The 22,705-nt window shown below is 40.6% G+C and overlaps 1 protein-coding gene across 2 annotated transcripts in view; it reads left to right on the plus strand.

Moving 5' to 3' along the window:
- LRP5 (LDL receptor related protein 5) overlaps positions 1–22,705 on the plus strand; it is a 280,925-nt gene that overhangs the window by 199,398 nt on the left and 58,822 nt on the right. For both annotated transcript variants that reach the window (XM_045014021.1, XM_045014022.1), the window contains exons 8-11: positions 15,388–15,604; positions 18,599–18,888; positions 20,670–20,896; positions 21,798–21,982. In XM_045014021.1, coding sequence (XP_044869956.1) covers positions 15,388–15,604; positions 18,599–18,888; positions 20,670–20,896; positions 21,798–21,982 — 919 coding nt within the window. The remainder of the gene's footprint in view (positions 1–15,387; positions 15,605–18,598; positions 18,889–20,669; positions 20,897–21,797; positions 21,983–22,705) is intronic.

The raw sequence follows: 22,705 nt of genomic DNA on the forward strand, positions 1-22,705 counted from the left end.
AATGTTACTTCAGTTTCAGAAGCAACTAGAAAAACAGTAAATCACTTTATGCTTCATATGACTAGATTTTTCAAAATGTAATATGCATCCCTAGTACATTTGGACTTCTTTATTTAAAAAAAAAAAAGCAGATTGAGAAATAAATTGTTCTGAAGTCAGCGAGTTCTGAATACATGGCTTTGAAGTGTCCAGTTTATAATTATGTTTAATTGACTAGGACTCGAGTGGTGGTAGATTCCAAAGTCAGCTGGAGCTTATGTTTGTTCAGTTCTTTTAAACTTATCCTTATATTTGAAAAAAATGCTGTTAAGAAAATTCTCTCCATCACATTCTTTCTTCCCTCGCTTTCCCATGACAATCTTGTCCCATTAAATGATACAGTACTACTTTAATTTAAAAAAAGAAGCATGTTTTGTAATCTTGCTAATCTTTTGGTTTATCTGTGCCTATAGAGCAGTGTCCCAGAGAGGGATAGTTCTTGTGTTTAAATGACAGCATTTAATATGTGCAGTTCAGGTTATCTTTGCTTTAATGCAGAGCTTTTACATTATACTCAGAGGGTTCCAGTGATATATTTTTTCAAGCTGCATCATTTTGGTCCCTTTCTTTAGCATGTATCCAGTGTAATAGTGGAATCTGATACGAAATTTGTGGAAAACTGATAACCCAAACTATTTTGGCACATTGCTACTGTAGCACATGTTTTAAAAGTGCCAATAGGGAGTCCCACATATTTTACTTGTTGGAATCTCCACTATGCTCCCCTCTGTCTTCACTGTTGATTTAATATGCAGTTTTACCAATGAATCTCACAGTTGCATGCTGTGAGCCTCTACCAGCAGCTGATGCTGTACTGAGAGTTAGTCGATCATCAGAAAGATGCTATGGTATTTTGCTTGATATTAAAATTAGATTGTATATTTATCAGCGGTGGCTGAATTAATTTGCACAAATCTTAGAACTTAAACTAACTTTTGCGGAATTGAAAACAAACAGATTTTTATAGCAAAGAACGTAGCTTTTGTTATCTTAATTTTCAGGTGCCCAGCTTGTGACCTCTTTGATGGGGCCTAGTTTTCAGAAAGTGCTGAGCACTTGTCTGTAAAAAAACAGGATCCTATAAAAAACCACACATTGGTTCTAAAAATCTTGGCTCTTGGGCCTGTACGTGTAATTCATTCTCCTGCACAAGCAGGGTCAGAATACACAGACCTATAAACCATCTCTCGCCTCCTCAAACTGCCCCTTATACAAGTTGCAGAGGAGGGTGACAAGAAAAAACTTTGTGATACCTCGAAGTTCTCTCTTGTGGGGTAAGTGTCCAATGCTGCTGTTGGGACATTTTCAGGAAGAAATGAAGGAGTCATTCGATTAGCTTGGCAACCTCTGCTAGGGTCCACATATGCATCAACACCTCATGTTCAGTAGCACTGAAGATACTATAATAGATCTAAAAGAACAGGCATGGATGCCTGAGCTTCATCCATTTCTAGATCATCAGACAACATCACCAATACAGTCTCCGTTGTGTACCTAGATTTAAATTCAATTGACTGGTGTCACAGAGCCCTGACATTGCTAAAGTTGTCTGGGCATGACCTCCTCTATAATCTTTGGAGTGGGGCTAAGTAAGCACCTATGTCAAATGAGCAAGGGTTGAACAATTGCTTCTTTAAGCACATTGGCACCTTGCCTTCTATAAGAGGCATTGAGAACAGATTCCAGCAGTGTTCCCCATCATCTTCCTGCTGACCTACACCAGCCAGGAGGCATACAGGCTGGAATCTATCTTAAACACACACACACACCCAGCACCTCAGAAGCTCCATTGAGTGAGTGGCCCAAAACTGAAGGAGAAAAATCACTGATTGAAAACTGGACCCCGTTGAACTCAGTGGGGCCAGAGTTTCACCCTCTTTGTATCCCCATTCTGTTACCACGGGGTCGGAGAGCTCCATGTGGATCCAAGTGATTTTATTCACAAGATTATTTGAAAATTACTCCTGGTAAGAAACACTCAACTCCATCTAGGCTGAGCTGTGGTAAAGGGGAAGGAATCTTCTCTGCCTCCTATGAACCACAGCATTATATTTCAGAAACTGTTTCTGCCGGAGTCAAATTCAGAACAGGACCCCTTACCCTCAGGGATCTTGCACTCTTCCCTCTTTGTCTGATGTATTAGTTAGGTCTGAACACACAGCTTTGGTGATCTGTGAGGCTAAAGCCATGGAAGAGAACATTTAGGAGCTGCTGTATCAATAGTATGAATTTGAAGAACAAAGCAATAGGGTATGTGGTCAGATGGCATAAGCACTCTCTTCACTGCCCCCAGCAGGATGCCCAATCAGCTCTGGTAATATTTCTGGGTGAAATTTTAAAGTGACCTGTAAAGCCCAAAATGGGTGATCCTACAGCAGCTGTGATCCATGTGGAGGGCTTTATTAAATGATAGAAAGTATTTGAGTGGTGGCCCTTTCACAGTGGTTTTTGTTTGGTAGTGCTCCCACAAGCTTACTCAGAGTGTGTATTCCCGGAGTCCAGCCATGAAACAGCTCTCAATTAGGAAGTGAACAGTGGGTGATGGCATGCAGGTAACATACCAAAAATCCTCTCTGTTTCAGAATTTTCATATCCAGCACTGCCACAAGAAGTAGGTTTTTGCACAGGATGAAAGCTTACCCAGGTCAGATACGCAGCTGTAGATAAGTACACCTCTACCCCGATATAATGCGACCGATATAATATGAATTAGGATATAACGCGCTAAAGAAGTGCTCCAGGGGGGCGGGGCTGCGCACTCTGACGGATCAAAGCAAGTTTGATATAACGCGGTTTCACCTATAACGTGGTAAGATTTTTTGGCTCCTGAGGACAGCGTTATATCGGGGTAGAGATGTATGTCGTCCTGTTGGAGTGAATCAGCATGATAGGATGATCTGTTGTGAAGTTAGAAGTGGGGAAGACCTTCCTCAGAAAAGAATTTGGTGCATCACTAAACATTCTTAACTTATTTCCAGTGCTGAGGTACTACCAATCATCACTATGTTCTGTAGATATGTTATCTCCTTACAAGAGACTTGTACTCCAGTTGTGTTTCATGGATTAATCCTAAGAGTATGTCTACACTGGAAACTTCAAAGCGCTGCTGCAGGAACGTTCCCGCAGCAGAGCTTTGAAGTGCGAGTGTGGTCATGCGCAACGCTCCTGGTAATCCACCTCCACGAGGGGATTAGCTCCCAGCACTTGGAGCCTGTCTACACTAGGGCTTTAAAGCACTCAGTCTTGCTGCGCTCAGGGGGCTGATTTTTCACACCCCTGAACCAGCAAGTTAGAGCACTATAAAATGTACGTGTAGACAAGCCCTAAGTGTTCTGTCTGTGCTCTTCTTTGCAGATCTTTCACAAATAAAATAGGTGGTGATGGCTGGGTTTGTTTGTTAATAAAAGTTTGGAGAATTAGAATAATCTGTGAAAGTTAGAATAACAAATACGAATGATCACAGTTGTGTACGCTGGCAGGCAGACAGTGCTAATGCATAAGCTATGTGGAAGAAAGAAAAAGTTTAGTTTATTTTTACCAGATGGATTGGCTGTTGTCAAGGTGCACTGAAATTGTCACAAGATGGCCTTTTTTACAAGCATTTGTATGCTCAAGAAGTTAACTGAACAAAGAAGAGCTGCTCTCTAAATTCCCAGTTCTCTCCAATCATTTGAGCCAGCAGATTGCTAGGAGACTCTTTGTGTGGGTAGTGGCCAGAGATGTATTTTTTCAGTGTTGCTAGATGAGGTAGATGGTTTTGGTACTGGTTTTTAATTTATTCTGTTTTCTCCGTGCCAGTTTCTGTCAATACATACCTGGCAGTAAGCCCTTCCAGATAGAAAAAAGGAATCTGCTTTTATCCTGAAGCACTGATGAAAGGTAGCCCTATTTCAGCTGCTGGAAAGGCCTGAACTGGGCTGAATATAGAATGTAGGACAGCCTGCTCACAGCTGCCTCTCTTCTCTTTTCGGGGCAGGGTGTTGACCCTCTGGAATTTGCCTCTCCTCCCCATGTTTTGTCTGGGCACAGTTCCATAAGAATGTCTCCCCAGGGCCCCTATGGAGAATTTCTCAAAGTGATCCAGATTACTGTCTCCTACAAAGGGCTGAGCTCTTACCCTCCAGGAACCAATCCTAACCTCATTCAGCCCAGAGAAATCAGAGCCTGAACTAGGATCCCCTGCATGGCAGGCCTTTAGGCTGCCTAGGCCAGCCCATTGCCCTTTTTGTAATGCTAGTGATTTTGCCTTGCTAAGTATTTGTTTCTAGTTGTCTAAGCTTTGTCTGTGGCAAATCAATGAATTGGTTTCAGCGTAATGAATTAAATATAGGGGCAAGTGCTCTGTCTTTTTCTTTGTTGTTATGTCAAAAGATATGCTGTATATGCAGAATATTTGGTTCTTCACAGATGCACCTGAAATGTAATCGGACTGCATGAATCACACTGATGTGTAGAATTTAATTGCATTGTTTTACTTTAATCTTGTTCAAAGAGCCTAGAGCTTTTGAATGTTATATTGGGGAATATTTGTTAAATCATTTAGCATACATTGAAACAGCAGCATCTAAACAAAATCACAATTTATTGTGCTTTCTGTATAACTTGGTTTATTAAAACGTTTTGATGTCTTTTTTATGCCACTCAGGATGGATTTTATCTGTGCTTGATGATGCTTCATTATTAAAAGCTTTGCCATTCAAGTCTCCAAAATAATCAGGCTTTTAATATGTCTGTATGTATGGTGAAGGAGATCATGTGGCCTGACATCAGAACAAAATGTACAGCAGGTTCTGGGATCAGGGGTTTATTCTTGGACAGTGGCCAAATTTCTTTGACTTTTTGGGCCACACCCAGTCTTGCCATGTATTTGGTGCAGAGCAGAAACTCCTTGGGAAATAAAAATGCTAGATCTGAACTTGTGCATTGAGCCAGCCTTTTTATGCTATTGTCTTGCACTTGCTGATACAGACCTGTGATTTAATGCTCGTTTCTTATATCTGATTATTAGCTTTGTTACCAGGAGAGCCAAAACAGGAAGCAGTTACAGAGACAACCCACTGTAAAGTTGGCAGTGCATAAATAACTTTCTGTACTATTTTCCTACACGTTTTTCACAGTGCTCCTGGGGTGGTTCTCCTAATGACCACGTCTCGCTTCTGTGCACATTCAGCAGGAAGAGACTAGATCTTTGAATTTTCGTGTTAAAATATATGCTGTAGGAATCCTAGAGCTTTTTATTTATCACTGGTTGAACTTGGCTCAGGTTTGTAAGGACTTAAAGTTGCTAACAATCTAACTGACATCAGAGCATTTTGTGGCAGGGGAGGAGGGGGAACCTTTGTGATCTCAGATTCCTTTTAATTCCTAAGTGATCTTTTTGGGTACTACTTGTACTCAACTCTCCCAATTACATGATCATTATATGACTTTCATGAGATCTGTCCAGCTGTGGTCCCATTTCATGAGGAACGGTTTGTTCTGCTTTCCGATGAAATGGCAGATTAACTCTACAAAAGCAGCAAAGAATCCTGTGGAACCTTATAGACTAACAGAAGTTTTGCAGCATGAGCTTTCGTGGGTGAATACCCACTTCTTCGGATGCAAGCAGTGGAAATTTCCAGGGACAGGTGTGTGTATATAAGCAAGCAAGAAGCAAGCTAGAGATAACAAGGTTAGATCAATCAGGGAGGATGGGGCCCTGTTCCAGCAGCTGAGGTGTGAAAACCAAGGGAGGAGAAACTGGTTCTGTAATTGGCAAGCCATTCACAGTCTTTGTTTAGTCCTAAGCTGATGGTGTTAAATTTGCAGATGAACTGGAGCTCAGCAGTTTCTCTTTGAAGTCTGGTCCTAAAGTTTTTTTGTTGTAGGATGGCCACCTTAAAATCTGCTATTGTGTGGCCAGGGAGGTTGAAGTGTTCTCCTACAGGTTTTTGTATATTGCTATTCCTAATGTCTGATTTGTGTCCATTTATCCTTTTCCTTAGAGACTGTCCAGTTTGGCCAATGTACATAGCAGAGGGGCATTGCTGGCATATGATGGCATATATTACATTGGTGGACGTGCAGGTGAATGAACCGGTGATGGTGTGGCTGATCTGGTTAGGTCCTGTGATGGTGTTGCTGGTGTAGATATGTGGGCAGAGTTGGCATCGAGGTTTGTTGCATGGGTTGCATGCTTAGGACTAAACAAAGACTGTGAATGGCTTGCCAATTACAGAACCAGTTTCTCCTCCCTTGGTTTTCACACCTCAGCTGCTGGAACAGGGCCCCATCCTCCCTGATTGATCTAACCTCGTTATCTCTAGCTTGCTTCTTGCTTGCTTATATATACACACCTGTCCCTGGAAATTTCCACTGCTTGCATCCGAAGAAGTGGGTATTCACCCACGAAAGCTCATGCTGCAAAACTTCTGTTAGTCTATAAGGTGCCACAGGATTCTTTGCTGCTTCTACAGAACCAGACTAACACGGCTACCCCTCTGATACTTAACTCTACAAAATGAACCGACAATTCAGAGTTAGTTACTGTCCATAGGTTGATTTGGATTTAGTTAATTCATACCACATTTTCCTTTTTCATTAGCATGTCAATGGTCAGCCTTTTGTGAATTTGCCCTATTGGTAATCTTGATTCCAGGCACATGCACACACACAAAAATTACACTGGATTATAGCCACAAATTTCTACAAGTTACTTAAAAGGGGAAACCCTTACTAGGACATGGTAGTGTTCTCAAAGGACTCAAATACTAGCTTGAAGATTCAGCGTTTCAGACAAATATCAAAAGCATGGAAATTTTGTCATGGTAACTGGGATGATCTTAATTCTCCCCCTGTCCCCTGCTGACCTTGTACGGTTCTCACCTCTGTCATCTTGGAGTATTTCAGTTGAGGGGTTTTTGGTAATACGAAGATGGAAAAGTACTGATACAAGTAGTCTTCCTGCACCATCTGGACTAGACTAAGATTATGCTTCCATAATGGTGAATGTCTCTTAGACCAGTGATAGATACTTAAACCTGTCAGAGAATTGGTTACTGAACTATTAGCTTCTTGTGGCTAAGGAGATTTTCCCATTAAAATATTAATAAATCTCAGGAGTCCCCTTTCACTCACAATCTGCAAACTAGTGTGTAATTCTAAACCTTTTATGGAGGGCTTTTACAAGCTGTGCAACTGTTAATATGAATGTTTTCCTGGCCACTTGGCATCTGGCCTCTCTGTGGATTAACTAATTTGACATCCCCACTGTTTTAATTAGTTGCCACAGAGGAGATGTTATGTCTGAGAAGAGGCTAGTAGAGGTGGAAGATGGAATATTTCATGAGATAATATATGGCATCAACATGCTCAAAGGGGGAGTCGTATTATTTTAGAAGACTAGCCGCAACATTTAATTAGTCTTGTTTCTGTGACCTTCCTCAGCACAGATACTATGCGTGTAGTATATGAAACAGAGGAGAACACACAGAGAACATGACACCATCAATAATCTGAGATCTGCACTAGCTGCCACTAAAGGAAGAATGGTCTAGTGGTTAGGGCACTACTCTCAGCTGTGAGTGACCTGGGGTCAATTCTCTGATGCACCAAAATCATCTTGTGTCACTTAGTCTTTCTGTGCCTCAGAGGTGATAGTACGGCTCTCCCTTGGTGGGGTATTGTGAGGATAAACACATCAAAGATTGTAAGATGCTCAGATACAAAAGGAATGGGGGCTATATGGATATTATAGGTATGTTTTGGGGGAAGTTCAGGTGTTGATTTTATCTTATAAAGAGTTGAAATGATTTGGGATCTGGTTTTCTGAGATGACCTCCCTTCCCATGACATCCTGACACAGTTGAAATCAGCACCTCGAATTCCACATAGATTTAGGATGTAGCCCCATATAGAGTACATTGCATTAGTCTGTTCTTGATGTAATAAAGGCCTGGATCACTATAGCAAGAAATACATCAAGATGAAAGTTTGTACACTCATTCTCAGGAGTGGATGGAATTTACCACAGCTACTACCTGAGCATCTGGAAGCAGCCCCAGAAAAAACCCTACATTGCAAACCTGTTTTGTAAATGTCAGACATGCTATCTCGTCCTGGGGTGCCACTACAATCTTCTTCAGCTCTTCCCATTGCTTCCCATCAGGCTTCTAACATTACCTCAGGGCTTGGCTACACTTGAGAGTTGCAGCGCTGGGAGTTACAGCGCTGGTCACACAGCTGTGTAGGGAAAGCGCTGGTGTGTGGCCACACTCACAGCTACCAGCACTGGTGTGTGGCCACATTTGCAGCATTTGCATCGCTGTTGGGAGTGATGCATTATGGGCAGCTATCCCAGCGTTCAAGTGGCAGCAACGTGCTTTTCAAAAGAGGGGGGTGGAGTGTAGTGTGACAGGGAGCGGAGGAGAGAGAGAGAGAGTGGATTTTTGGAGCGGACACTGTGTATTACCGGTAGCTCCCTGTCTTGCAAAATCAGAAAATTTTCCCGACCCCTTAGTCTTAACTGCAAACAGCCTGCAGACCAGATAAGCAGCACGGACTCCCTTTCTCCTCCTACCCCCCCCTTTCTCTCGTCAAGCAAACACTCAACCCCTGTGAATGAGGCAGGCAGGGGGTTATCTCATTTGATTGTTCAGTCAGTTACAGATTGATCACAGCAAACAGGAGTTGTGTTTGTTTCTTAGATAAGCAGCTCCCGGAGCCTGAGTTCACAACAAAACAAAGAGAGGCTGCATAACAAAACAAAGAGAGTAATTTAGTTAAAAGCATTCTGGGATATCTCCTAATACCCTGGGGGCCAATAACAGCACTGGTGTGTGGCCACACCTGACGAGCAGCGCTGCATCACCAGCGCTGCATCACACAGCCAGGGAGTTGCAGCGCTGGATGTGCCTTGCAGGTGTGGACAGTTACTAAGTTGCAGCGCTGGAAAGCCTCCACCAGCGCTGCAACTCTCAAGTGTAGCCAAGCCCTCAGTCAGCCAGCTAGCCCCAGCAGTTCAGCCCTGGTCACAGTCTTTTCAGTAAGAATTCTTTGCTTTAGTCTTCACGGCTGAGGATGTTAGGGAGATTCTCAAACATGAGCCGGCTTTTGTAGGTGACAGATCTGAGGAATTGTCACAGATTGAAGTGTCACTAGAGGAGGTTTTGGAATTAATTGATAAACTCAACATTAACAAGTCACCGGGACCAGATGGCATTCACCCAAGAGTTCTGAAAGAACTCAAATGTGAAGTTGCGGAACTATTAACTAGGGTTTGTAACCTGTCCTTTAAATCGGTCTCTGTACCCAATGACTGGAAGATAGCTAATGTAACACCAATATTTTAAAAGGGCTCTAGAGGTGGCAATTACAGACCGGTAAGTCTAACGTCAATACCGGGCAAATTTGTCGAAACAATAGTAAAGAATAAAATTGTCAGACACCTAGAAGAACATAAATTGTTGGGCAAAAGTCAACATGGTTTCTGTAAAGGGAAATTATGTCTTACTAATCTATTAGAGTTCTTTGAAGGGGTTAACAAACATGTGGACAAGGGGGATCCAGTGGACGTAGTGTACTTAGATTTCTAGAAAGCCTTTGACAAGGTCCCTCACCAAAGGCTCTTACGTAAATTAAGTTGTCAGGTGATAAGAGGGAAGGTTCTTTCATGGATTGAGAACTGGTTAAAAGACAGGGAACAAAGGGTAGGAATAAATGGTAAATTCTCAGAATGGAGAGGTGGTGTTCCCCAAGGATCAGTCCTAGGACCAATCCTATTCAACTTATTCATAAATGATCTGGAGAAAGGGGTAAACAGTGAGGTGGCAAAGTTTGTAGATGATACTAAACTACTCAAGATAGTTAATACCAAAGCAGACTGTGAAGAACTTCAAAAAGATCTCACAAAACTAAGTGATTGGGCAACAAAATGGCAAATGAAATTTAATGTGGATAAATGTAAAGTAATGCACATTGGAAAAAATAACCCCAACTATACATACAATATGATGGGGGCTAATTTAGCTACAGCGAATCAGGAAAAAGTTCTTGGAGTCATCATGGATAGTTCTCTGAAGATGTCCACGCAGTGTGCAGAGGCGGTCAAAAAAGCAAACAGGAGGTTAGGAATCATTAAAAAGGGGATAGAGACTAAGAAGAAGAAAATATTATTGCCCTTATATAAATTGATGGTACGCCCACATCTTGAATATTGCGTACAGATGTGATCTCCTCATCTCAAAAAAGATATACTGGCACTAGAAAAGGTTCAGAGAAGGGCAACTAAAATGATTAGGGGTTTGGAATGGGTCCCATATGAGGAGGGATTAAAAAGGCTAGGACTTTTTAGCTTGGAAAAGAGGAGACTAAGGGGGGATATGATAGAGGTATATAAAATCATGAGTGATGTGGAGAAATTATATAAGGAAAAGTTATTTACTTATTCCCATAATACAAGAACTAGGGGTCACCAAATGAAATTAATGGGCAGCAGGTTTAAAACAAATAAAAGGAAGTTCTTCACACAGCGCACAGTCAACTTGTGGAACTCCTTGCCTGAGGAGGTTGTGACGGCTAGGACTATAACAGCATTTAAAAGAGAACTGGATACATTCATGGAGGTTAAGTCCATTAATGGCTATTAGCCAGGATGGGTACGGAATGGTGTCCCTAGACTGTCAGAGGGTGGAGATGGATGGCAGGAGAGAGATCACTTGATCATTACCTGTTAAGTTCACTCCCTCTGGGGCACCTGGGATTGGACACTGTCGGTAGACAGGATACTGGGCTAGATGGACCTTTGGTCTGACCCAGTATGGCTGTTCTTATGTTCTTATGTTAATAATCTCATGCAAGAAAAGAAGATTAGAGACTGGGAAATAGTTGGTGAGACTGTCAGGCTCGCAATATGATTTCTTGGGCATGGATCTAACCAGCAAAGGACCTAATACCTCCATGCTGGACTTTACCAGCTATGACGGGTAGAATCCAACTACCAGTAAGTTCAGCCAAATAAATTTAGAACCTCAATGAGTACAACTGGCCAAAAGTCAAGCAGAGGAGGCCAAACTGCTTGTTTGCCCCCCTCTCCCTACCTATTGACATGGATCAGCTGTCACCGTCAGGGCTGTACTGGTTTGAAGCCAGTGATATTGCCCAACAAGTAGACAACTCCTCATAGCCAAAATAATCTCCTGCTTCCAATCTCCTGCTTGGATTCACTTGGCTGTCTGCCTGGATTGTTTCTTCTGCTGATAATTTTGCAGAAGTTATGATGCAGAGAAGAAAGAACTTTTTCCATCTCCAGTCTAGCTTTGGTATAATACTTATTCTTTGTTGCAGTCTGACCAGTATCACAATTCTAACCTCCACTCCATTATGTGTCATGTGATGTATATTGTAGCAGGAAGGCACTGGATTGCCTACCAGGTTTTCTTTCTCTAATTTTAGTGGTGGCATTTGTAAATTATGACTATGTAGAAATGTATGTGAATTTAAAAATACATATATTTTGCCTCCCTGCTGGGTCCAGTCCTAGCCTACTGCTTTCTAGCCCATTTCAGTACTTAAATGACATTTTGCCATTCATCTTTGTAAAGTGTTTTGAGATGTAATAGTTTGAAAGTCCTTCTACTGTACTGTCCTGTTTGTAAAGAGAGTTTGTATTTCGTTTACTTAATATGGCATCCAGCTTGGCTTCAGCACCTGAGTATGCACATGAACTTTTGAACCCACGGCATTTGGCCCAGAGTATTGCCTGTGGGATTGATACTCATTTAAATAAATGAGTATTTGAGGTTTGCCTGGACATGATGTAATGGAGATAATTGCAGAACCACTTGGCTTTTAACCGCAGACATCAACGGTTTGTTTTTTTTTAAAGAAATTTTCTGTATTTAGCTTAACTAAATAAATACATTAATCTTAAATCTCTGCTACCTCATGTAACTTGGAAATTATGGTTAATACAAAACTTCCCCAAAACTTTCCGGTGTAAGGAATGGTAATGTTATTTTTAGCTGTCTCAAGCAGGAGACTTTCATCTGAAAGGAGTCCATTGATTTACCTCTCTTGCATAGCTCGAGGGTGTCTCACGAGTGGATTATCTATCTCCATGCTTCAAAATGCTACCTGTGTACCACTTGTCTGCTCTTCCTCTTTTTTCTACACTTTTCCCTTTTCTGTTTTTAAAAATGTAATTTCAAAAAGTGTTTAAATTATTTCCTGTTTCAGGAAAACTGAAAGAAGAGATGGGCAATAATTGGCTCCCTTATGTAGAGTTTATGCCATTAATTCTTCGCAGAACACTGTGATTTCCTGTTGGGGCTACACATTTAGGGTTGTGTGACAGATTTTAGGAGTCTGTTGCTTTGCCTTAATATTTAATACAGTAAGCAGTAAATATACACTGCAGTATATTTAAGTTAATGTTAGCTGCTAGGTAGCCTTAAAATTCACATGCAGTTTTTAAAAATGCTTTAAAATGTCTTTAATTCCTACCATAATCTGCAAGGTGGAGTCAATGCATTATAGCAGGGATTTCTATATGGTACAGATATATGTACAGTAGTTGACAGCTCTCTACCCTTTGACTGGATGAGATTGTGCATTTGCTAGCCGTTAAGAATTTTCTTGGTTACAATCCATTAACCAGAACTGGTGACCAGAGGATACCTTAATATCTCCAAACTGAAAGCCTCATGCCTAACATAACTTTGTCATGAAAGAAATGCATATAACATTTGTAAATTTGTGCATGTCTTTTGCAGAGCTGTGACAGAAATTTTTAAATCTGAGAGTTTTTTCCATATATTCAGAAGCTCATCAAGAATGAGTACACTAAATTTCAAGGTTCTAACTTAATGGGAGCCTGACAGTTGAGAATCAACCTGTTACAAGCTTGTCTGCGTGTGTCTACACTGTATGCACACAGCATTCAAGCTAGTCATCTAATTGTTTTCAGGCTGTCTACATTGAAATTTATTATAGAATTTATGGGTGCCTTGTGGCTCCCCAATATATAATCAGGCATTTAATGGAACAACAATGGTGTTAGCATGTTATTGAGGCCAAATGATTATAGTGAATCATTTTGAATCTACCATGGCACTCTTTCTTTGAGTCACAAGAAAATGGAAACATCATTAAACAAAGAATGGTTACCTCCACATGCTTTACAATTTTAATATCCTGGTGCTGAAAAAATCTCCAAATGATAATAAAAAGGAGCTTCTCTATAGAATAACTTTAAGACGATAAAGGACCATCTGGTATAGGAAGGATAGTCAAGTATATAAGGCACTGGCCTGGGACTCAGCAGACCTGAGTTAAACTTCTAGCTCAGCCACAGCCTTCCTGTGTAACCTAGGTCAAGTCATTTAATCTGCCCCATGTCTCGCCTCCCCACCTGTAAAATGGGGATAGTTTCCTCCGACACAGGGGTGTTCTTGAGAATAAAATCTAATGATTGCGTGGTGCTCAAATGCTACAGTGATAAGGACCATGTAGTTACCTAGATATATCTCAGAAATACTGAACATAAAAGAAACTGAATGGCCCAGGGTATGGATAATGAAATACAAAGTCTGTCCCTTTTTTATCACAGTTTCACAGGTACTCATTACCACCATCTATTGGCAGTAGGCTGGCCACGTATATAGGGTCTTCTGTACTCTGCAGCAAGCTGTGCCTGAGTTCTGTGGCAAGGTTCTCTGTGGTTTCTCTGGCAGCCTAGATATTTTGCAACCACTTAAATTTAATGATGGAGGCTTTTTATTGAATGACACTGGAAAATATATAGTAGCCAGGACAATGTTCCCTGTGTTAGTTTCATATTACAACCACAAGCTTATTTTATGCCACCCACACACTAAATTTTCAAGGTAAGACAGAATTATTTTACAAAATGTATAACTACATTATAATAATCATTGGGGAGGAGGTGGAAACTGGAGGCTTTGACAACTGCATAGGAAGGGATAGCTAGGGCTTTTGATTCCTGAGAAGGTATAGGAGGCAGTTTGATCACACAGGAGAGGATTGAAATTTTCCTCTGTCTTTCCACTTTGTAGAGCCAGGTGGATGTGGCTTTAAGTTTGTGGCTATGGGGAGTGTGTGTATGTGTGTGCGTGCGTGCAAGAACTCCTAATTTCCCCACCTTCCCCAACAACCATCTGGCTCCAGTGTCTTCCATTGCATCTAGCAAAGATGGACAAACATGTTAATCGTAACTGGAGGTTGTGCTAAAACACTCAGAAGTGAAATAGTTAAGTGTTGACACTTAAATGTTCATTGTTGGGTGCTTGGGGCATCTCACACCTCTTTGATTTCAACCTGTCATCTTAGAAAGACAGCTCTGCATCGGTTCAAACTCATTTCACATCTCGAAGATTATCTTCACAACCGTAAGAGCTAGAAACAATTATTTTCACAGTAAGGCTTACATTTTGAAGCAAGATTCCACAGCTATGAAATCATGGAATACACACTGAATGGACATAAAGAATGAACTACCTTGGGGGTGGCTACTTCAGACCAGGAGTGACATTCATGGGATTTACATTGCTTATACTGTGTCAGTTCAGAGGGTAAATGGAAAATGACTACTTCCAGGCTTGTTTGCTCTTTGAACTAAATTGATTTACCTTTTATTTTTAAATTAGGATTTGTCAAAAAATGTTTGTCAAAATGATTTTCTGACCAATAATGCCATTTCAGTGATACGGAATTTTTCACCAAGTTGTGTACATTTCTGTGAGATTTTGTTTAGAAAAAAATGGGGAAAATATTCTAAAATGTTGAAACATCCCATTTGGACACTTTCAGAATGGAAAGTTTCAATTTTCAGTTTGAAATTACTTTTTGTTTTTTAAATTTACTCTATGATCAAAATAAAAATAAAGCAATTAAAATCTATCTAAAGGAAATGTTCCAACTGACCCAAAATGAATTTTTTTCAGAATTTAATTTAAGAAAAATAATGGAATTTTGGCTTTTCTTCCGAATTTGGGATGAATTTTTGTTTGTTTTTTTTGAAATCTCAAAATTGCAGAATGGAAATCCATTTTCTGACAAGCTCTATGTATAGATAGTATGGTGGATGGAGACTGTATGGCTGCCTCCTCACCTTAAATGTTATGTGGTAGAAGAGTTGTTCCTTCTTTGTCTAGAGATGTTAGCACTTAATTTGTTACACCATTTCCTAAATACATTCGTACAGAGCATGAGGTTTTTGTTTCCAGAGGCAGGTGGTCTCTAGATAGGCTTGCTGGAGTGGCAAGAGCACCTTCAGGTCATAATATGATCAGATTCGTTTCAACTATTGTATTAGAAGTGATGGTTTTTCCTCTCCTCTTGTCTGCCTCACAGGTAATAAATGTTGACGGAACAATGAGAAGAACTCTACTAGAAGATAAGCTTCCTCATATATTTGGGTTTACTTTGCTGGGGGACTACATCTACTGGACAGACTGGCAGAGACGAAGTATTGAAAGAGTTCACAAAATAAGAGCAAGCAGGGATATCATCATAGATCAGTTGCCAGACCTAATGGGCCTCAAAGCAGCAAGTGTGACCAAAGTGTTTGGTAAGCATGAGCAACGTGAAATGGAATTGAGACACTTTTTCCAGAGGGTTTTGCTTTTGTTAAACAATAACATTCACCCCTTTTGACTGGAATAATCATGCTCTAATATGTTCTAATCCTGTTTAAAGGGAAACTACCTGTTTTGTGAAGCTAGCATAGTGAAAATATCAAAAGAGAAAAGCCTGCTTTCATGATGATTGCCATCAAAAAACTATCATGTATGAAAATACACCTGATAATTTCTTCTGAAATTGCAGATTAATGCAATAAGCAAAATGGAAGCAGTTTTCTTGCTCTACTATTCTTAAACAATAGGCAACCATTCACTGTGTCAGTGAGGAGGCAAAGTTTTGTAGCCTATTATAGCATTTCAGTGAAGTGATGGACATTTGTCAAACACCTTCTCCATGCTTTTTCCTCTGTAATGGTCAACCTAAGGCATATCCTGCCACAAGCTAAGAGTGACATGACAAGATGTGCGTGATTTCCCTGGCTTGTATTCAGAATTCCACAAAATGCTGTAGTTCCTGCTGCTGTGTCTTCCTAACCTCTTACTGACAGTAAACATAAATCCTTTGCAGCACTTCTGTCGCGTGTTGTGATATGTAACAGGGATTTAATTTCCATATCTAACTGAGGAGGAATTGTCTACTCGCTCATATACTCTTGCTAGTGGGGACGGGGAGGTGGTAAGGAGATCCAAATTAAGTACTACCACTAAGCCCCTACCAGTTTTCCCTCACTAAGCTCCTGTCTGCCCCAATTCTTATACCTGCACCCCTATACAGTTTGGCATCCCCTGTGCATGTCCCTTACTGTCCCCTCTGGTCACAGTAATATCTCTTCCACTGTGTCCCCTCTTGCTTCCGACGCATGGCTGTGACAGACTGTGTACATATGTCTGTCACACTGTTGCTGCCTTTATCCACAGTAAGCTGTACATACTACTAGAAAGGCAAGAAGCTGCTCTGTGCAGCAGACCAGTGAGGAAGAATAAGAGGTGAGAGTTTCGCAAGCAGGCAGTTTATCTTGTACGGCCTGAGAACTGGGAAAGCAGGACGTACACACTAGCCCTCGTGACCGCAGAGCCCCAGAAGAGAGGAAGAACCACCTGCAAATTGCTGAGAAAGGGCAGAGGAAAGGCCCAGCCAGGACTCCAGTGGTCCTGTGGGATTCTCTTGCTTGGGGAGGCAGAGAAAAAGTTGTGGGTTGAAGCTCACTGTGAGATCTTTTGGGAGCACACTGAATTTAAAACCCTGTTTCCTTTGGGGGACATATTTGTTTTTCCTATCGTCACCTTGTTTTTCCAGCACAAACGTCTGATGATTTTCAGACTGTGGGTCCCCCAAGATAGGACAATATTCTGTACTGGGTTCAGTTGGAGAACAACTAAGGAACTTGTTCTGTGGCTTGCAGTCAGAACAAGGCCACCTGAACTCAAAGAGAGGCACTTAAATCTAGACCCAAGCCTGGCACTAAAAAAGAAATTGAATGATGCCACATTTAACAGCAACTGGGATCTCTAACCTGATCCCACTCTCAGTTCATTCTAGAAGAGCTTCAGTGTAGGAATAGGAGCACTGGAACTGGTTTCAGGCCCTAGGGCAGTGGCTTTGAAACCTGCAAGGTGCTGAGCATATCCTGTGAGTTGCCAAGCAGCCTGAACTCTTACTGACTTCATTAGCTCTTAGTGGCAGCGACTCATTCACTCCACGCATGTGTACACTGTCTGGCACAGTGGAGCTCTGACCTGAGTGAGGAGGCCTTAAGATACTACTGTAGTGGTCAAGGGTACTGAGCACCTCTCAGGAGATGCTCAGCATATAGCAATATCATGCCCTTTCTTGTACTGATCTCCATACTTTTTGTGAATCATGTGGGTACCGTAATTTAGCCCTCAGTTTGTAACATGATATGCTGTGAAATGGGTAATTCCCTAATGCAGCAAATACCATAACATATCAGACAGATACTGAAAATTAAATTTCGTGCTAAACTACCCAAGCCCATGAGTGTATGCGTAAAGATAATAGATTTATAGAAATATTTTTGTGGTCATTTTACAGTATCACTCTAGTTTGCCCCTGAATATTTACTTTAGTTGCATACATCTTAAAAAAAATCATCATACTAGCTTATTTATCAAGGTCACTCTCTTTAAATAGGCCTGGAAGGGTGCAAAGTTCTGCAATGAAGCCACACAAAATAACCGTAACAAAGAAAATATTTGTACATGATGGAGAGCCAGATCATCCGCTGGTATGAATCAACATAGCTCCACTGAATTCAGTGGAGCTAGGCTGATGTACACCAGCTGAGGGTCAGGTCTGGAATCTTTGTCCCCTATAAAAGAAAACTAAACTTGGAGTGGACTGACTTTTGAGACTTAACCATAGTAGCAATATTTTAATAATGGCTATATCTCTGTTTGCAACTGCTGAAGAGGGGCATTCATTTTGTTCTCCGCTCCCATCTCCATCCCCGCCTCCTGCCGACCCCTCAGCATTTGTTCATAGGCACTCTGGTTTACTTGACCAAAATAGGGGTGTGTGATGATCTTATTGGAATTATGCTTAATGATGAATCTCAGCAGTTGATTGGATTTAACAGCTGGGAAAAGGAGCTGCAGTTGTTGAGCTTTGTTCTCACCAGTGCATGTCATTGAACTCAAGCACATTTAAAAATTCAACTGAGGTGAAGATCAGTTGCCTGGCCAAAAATAAACAGACAAAACAAACACAACTGTCTGTTTTTAGTACAGGAATGAAATCTGTGGAGAAGAACAGAAGAAAATATTTGGAGAAGTTATCGATATTATAAGAAGACTAATACTAGCCTTTAAATCCTTGGGTTGAGAGGAAAAGATCTGAGTTGATTTTTTGGACTCCCTGCTGACATTTACAGTAATACATTATCTCATAAGTCTGTAAATACATTGCCTGTGATTCCATCCCAGACAGTTTTATCTTTAATTGACCAATGTCTCCTTTTCAGGAACCAATCCTTGTGCTGAGAATAATGGAGGCTGCAGCCATCTGTGTTTCTTCACACCTCTGGAGACCAGATGTGCTTGTCCCATAGGACTGGAGTTGCTGAGCGACATGAAGACCTGCATCATTCCTGAAGCCTTCCTTGTTTTCACCAGCAGAGCAGCAATTCATAGGATTTCCCTTGAAACCAACAATAATGATGTAGCTATTCCTCTTACTGGTGTCAAAGAGGCATCTGCTCTGGATTTTGATGTGTCTGATAATAGAATCTATTGGACTGATATTAGCTTAAAGGTATTATTAACATTTGAATTCCCTGAATATGAAGCCACAGTATAGTCCCTTTAATCTAACAAAGATCTGTTTGTTATATAACATAGCACATATTATATCAGATGTCTAAATCTTGGCTGCCACATGCATTGAATCCATAAATTAATCTGTTTCCAGACGTGCTTTCTGCATGCCACATACCATGGTAATTTAAATGCCTAGGTTGGCACTCTACTAAACTTGCTAACTTTCTCTCCCCCCAACCCCCCATTTTGATTTGGAATCCATTCTAGTAAAAGTATTAAAATTTGGCAAGTAAACCCTGGGTTTCTTATCCTTAGCTGTGGCTCCCACTTGCTGCGTTTCAGTGAGGGAGCTTACAAAGTTTTCACGCTAAAAATATCAGTGTGTTTCGGCAGCAGTTTGAAATTTGATATGTGACATTTCTGGTTTATATCCAGGTGTAGGCAAAGGAGAGTGTTGTATCATCCATCACTGTTGTTTAGTTTTCTTTTACATGAATTTATCAGTGGTGGAAAATGTCATTGATATCATTGGAAAATGAACTCTTCTGTTTAGCTTCTTAATAGGTACACCACAAAGTGTGGAAGCTCTTCTGCCAGAGTGCTTCAGCTGTAACAGGGCAGGAATCACTTTTAGGGCTCATGGGGATAGTTCAGTTTCCACAACTTCCAGACCCTACTGAGACTAACTCAGGTGTCTATTCAATGCTGGTAGTGGGTTTGGTGTGTGGACACCTTTCCACTTGGAACTGTGCCAATGTAATAAATTCATGTGCTCCAGACCACACATACAATTACTAAATAAATCACAATGCACCTTGGGAAATGGAACTAGTGTTCCCTTAGCTGTTGGTAGAACATTCTACTGCTATCCTTTTTATAGGTCAATCACTAGAAGGCAAAATCTTTCCTTCACGCTCTCACTTGTGCGCACACCAACTCGCTCACCTTGAAATGAAAAGCATTCCTTGGAGTCCTCCTATCTCCCAGTATGTTAATTCATTAGTTTTTTCAAGTTGTTATGAAATTGGGTAGTGAAGTAGACATAAGCTGTGTAAAGTGGCTACTCGGAATGGACTTGGTCCCTAAATGAAGAGCAAAAATTGTATTCTGGCTCCAGATGATATCACTAGATACTGTGGGGTGACCGTTTTACATGCACATTGTTATCACTGGTTTCTTGTGTGCTATGTACATATTCCTTGCTGCATGGCCAGCTCTGTTAAGTGTATATAACTGAATTTTAGGAAGAACCAGCAAACTCTCACTCCTCGTTAATGCTGAGACAAGCTTTGACTAATACAAGAAAACCAATCAGCTAATTCCCTTCTCCAAATGAAGATACATTCCTATATAGGTTGAAAACACTGCAAAGAATTAACAAAGAAAAGAATATGGGCCAAAATTTAAAAAATGAACAGGTATGTGGGGTGGGAGGCTCAATATCTGGGTGCCTACCTTGAGACCCTTGGAAGGGACCTGATATTGAGAGGGTGCATGCTTAGCACTTTCTGAAAATCACATCCCTTCATGCCTCTCAAAGAGGGTATCCAAAATCACTAGTCATTTCTGAACATTCAGGCCTTCTTTATCTTGTGAATTAATATGTTTCTGTTATCAGTATAGATTATATAAATATGAATTGCAAATACTTTCAGCGTTTAATGCTTGGGGATTTACATTTGAATTTTTGTTGAACAATAACCCTCAGAATTTTGATCCCCTAATTTGATGTATGTCCATAAGGTACATTAATATTTCCACACAATTGTTTTCCAGACCATAAGCCGGGCATTCATGAATGGGAGCTCTGTTGAACATGTGATTGAGTTTGGGTTAGACTACCCTGAGGGAATGGCAGTAGACTGGATGGGAAAGAACCTTTACTGGGCAGATACTGGAACCAATCGAATTGAAGTAGCGCGCCTGGATGGACAGTATAGACAGGTTCTTGTGTGGAAGGATTTGGATAACCCAAGGTCTTTGGCTCTTGATCCTACTAAAGGGTAAGGAACATTATTTATTTTTCAATGAGCGTAACAATAATTAATAACATACACTTTTACAGCATACTTTGTATTTCTCTAGCACCATTTCATCAGGGGATCTCAAAGCACTTTATAGCCATTAATGGGGTAAACACCATAGTACCTCTGGGAAATGGAGAGGGCCTATAAAGCAAAATTTAAAATCCCCGTCAATTAACTTTTGCTGTCTTTATTGTTTCAAATAATTTAACACACACTAATTGGCTGCATACAGTTACATGGGATATTCCAACTTGCAATAAGTGTGAGTCAAATGTAAATTAGAAAAATCGAGGGATGTATTGTGTGACATGTCCCTGTTTTAAAACATGTTGAATTCACTTCATTGACCGCTGAAATCTGAGTACTTCTGGGGTGGAATTCAAATGTCAAACACATTCATACCAATGGCAGGAAGTAAAGCGGCATTTACTTCTATTCAGTTGTAACTGCAGAGGAATTTAGTTAGGTTGCAACACCTGAATCTGATTAGGACACCAAGCTTAATACCCTTACTGATTGTGAAAATTCCACAATGCCTTTCAGCACCACAGGTGGTCAGGGCTCTGGTTTTATCTCTCATCTGAAAGAATTAAGCAATTAGTCATAAGGAGGCACGCAGTGGTAGGGATAGTAGCAGACTTAAGGAATACTGGGCTTGATCCTGCACAGTCCTGTGTGAAGGACTCTGGCGCTATCCATCACAGCACACATGCTTAACTTGAACTCAGTGAAATTAAGTATTTTTGTATTTAATTTTATTGATTGATAGCATACCAGTTACCATAGCAGCTAAAGTCTCTGGGGCCCTGGGTACCAAAGCTGGATTTGAATCCATATCATAAACTGGTACCTGTTTTTCTTCTGTTTTTGATTGCAGTTATATGTACTGGACAGAGTGGGGAGGTAAACCAAGGATCGTTCGAGCATATATGGATGGGACAAACAGCATCACTTTGGTTGATAAAGTGGGACGTGCCAATGATTTAACTATTGACTATGCAGACCAAAGACTATATTGGACTGACCTAGACACAAGTATGATTGAGTCATCAAACATGCTAGGTAATCTGCTGTTATATTCAAAGAAACACACATCATGGTGTTTTGTACAGAACTGTGAGCACTCTGTAAGGGAATTTTGTAGATTTTTCTTTTAGAGGGTTTAATTAAAAATTGGAGTTGGTTGCCTCCAAACTAACCTTTATTCTTCTTGCATGACAGGCTTACAGCTAAAGGTTAACTCATGGCTTATTTTTTTTTATCCAAGCTATTTAATGCATTTTGGAAGTGGTTGAATTAGACTTAAATTTCCTACCACCATTCTAGTGTGTGCTAATTAATATTTTGGAGAGTAGTAAAGTAAAATACACATGATAATGAAATTAAACATGCCTAAACTTTATTTGCAAGTTTAACAAAATTGTGAGGTAAACCTTTAAAGTAATAATAAATTGGTAAAAAATGAACCAGGCTTTCTAAAGCATTTCCCATAGGGTAACAGAGAAACTGCACTTTAAAAATTATAAATGCAGGGAAAGTAAAACAACAAACATTCTATTTTTCTAACTAAAATCCTATACCAGAGAGATTATTTTAATCTCTTTCTTCTGTTGCTGGTATTAAATTCCCCATGTCTTTTACCAGAGCAAAGGGACAGTCTCAGTCTCTATTTCTCCAGGTTAGGACAACTGAATCTTTTTGCCTTTGGTCCAGTTTAATTGGCCCCTAATCTGTGAGTCTGCACACCTAATTCTGTTGCCTAATTCCACAACCTTGTCCCCATCT

This window comes from Mauremys mutica, chromosome 4, assembly GCF_020497125.1.
Source record: "Mauremys mutica isolate MM-2020 ecotype Southern chromosome 4, ASM2049712v1, whole genome shotgun sequence".
Lineage (NCBI taxonomy): Eukaryota > Metazoa > Chordata > Testudines > Geoemydidae > Mauremys > Mauremys mutica.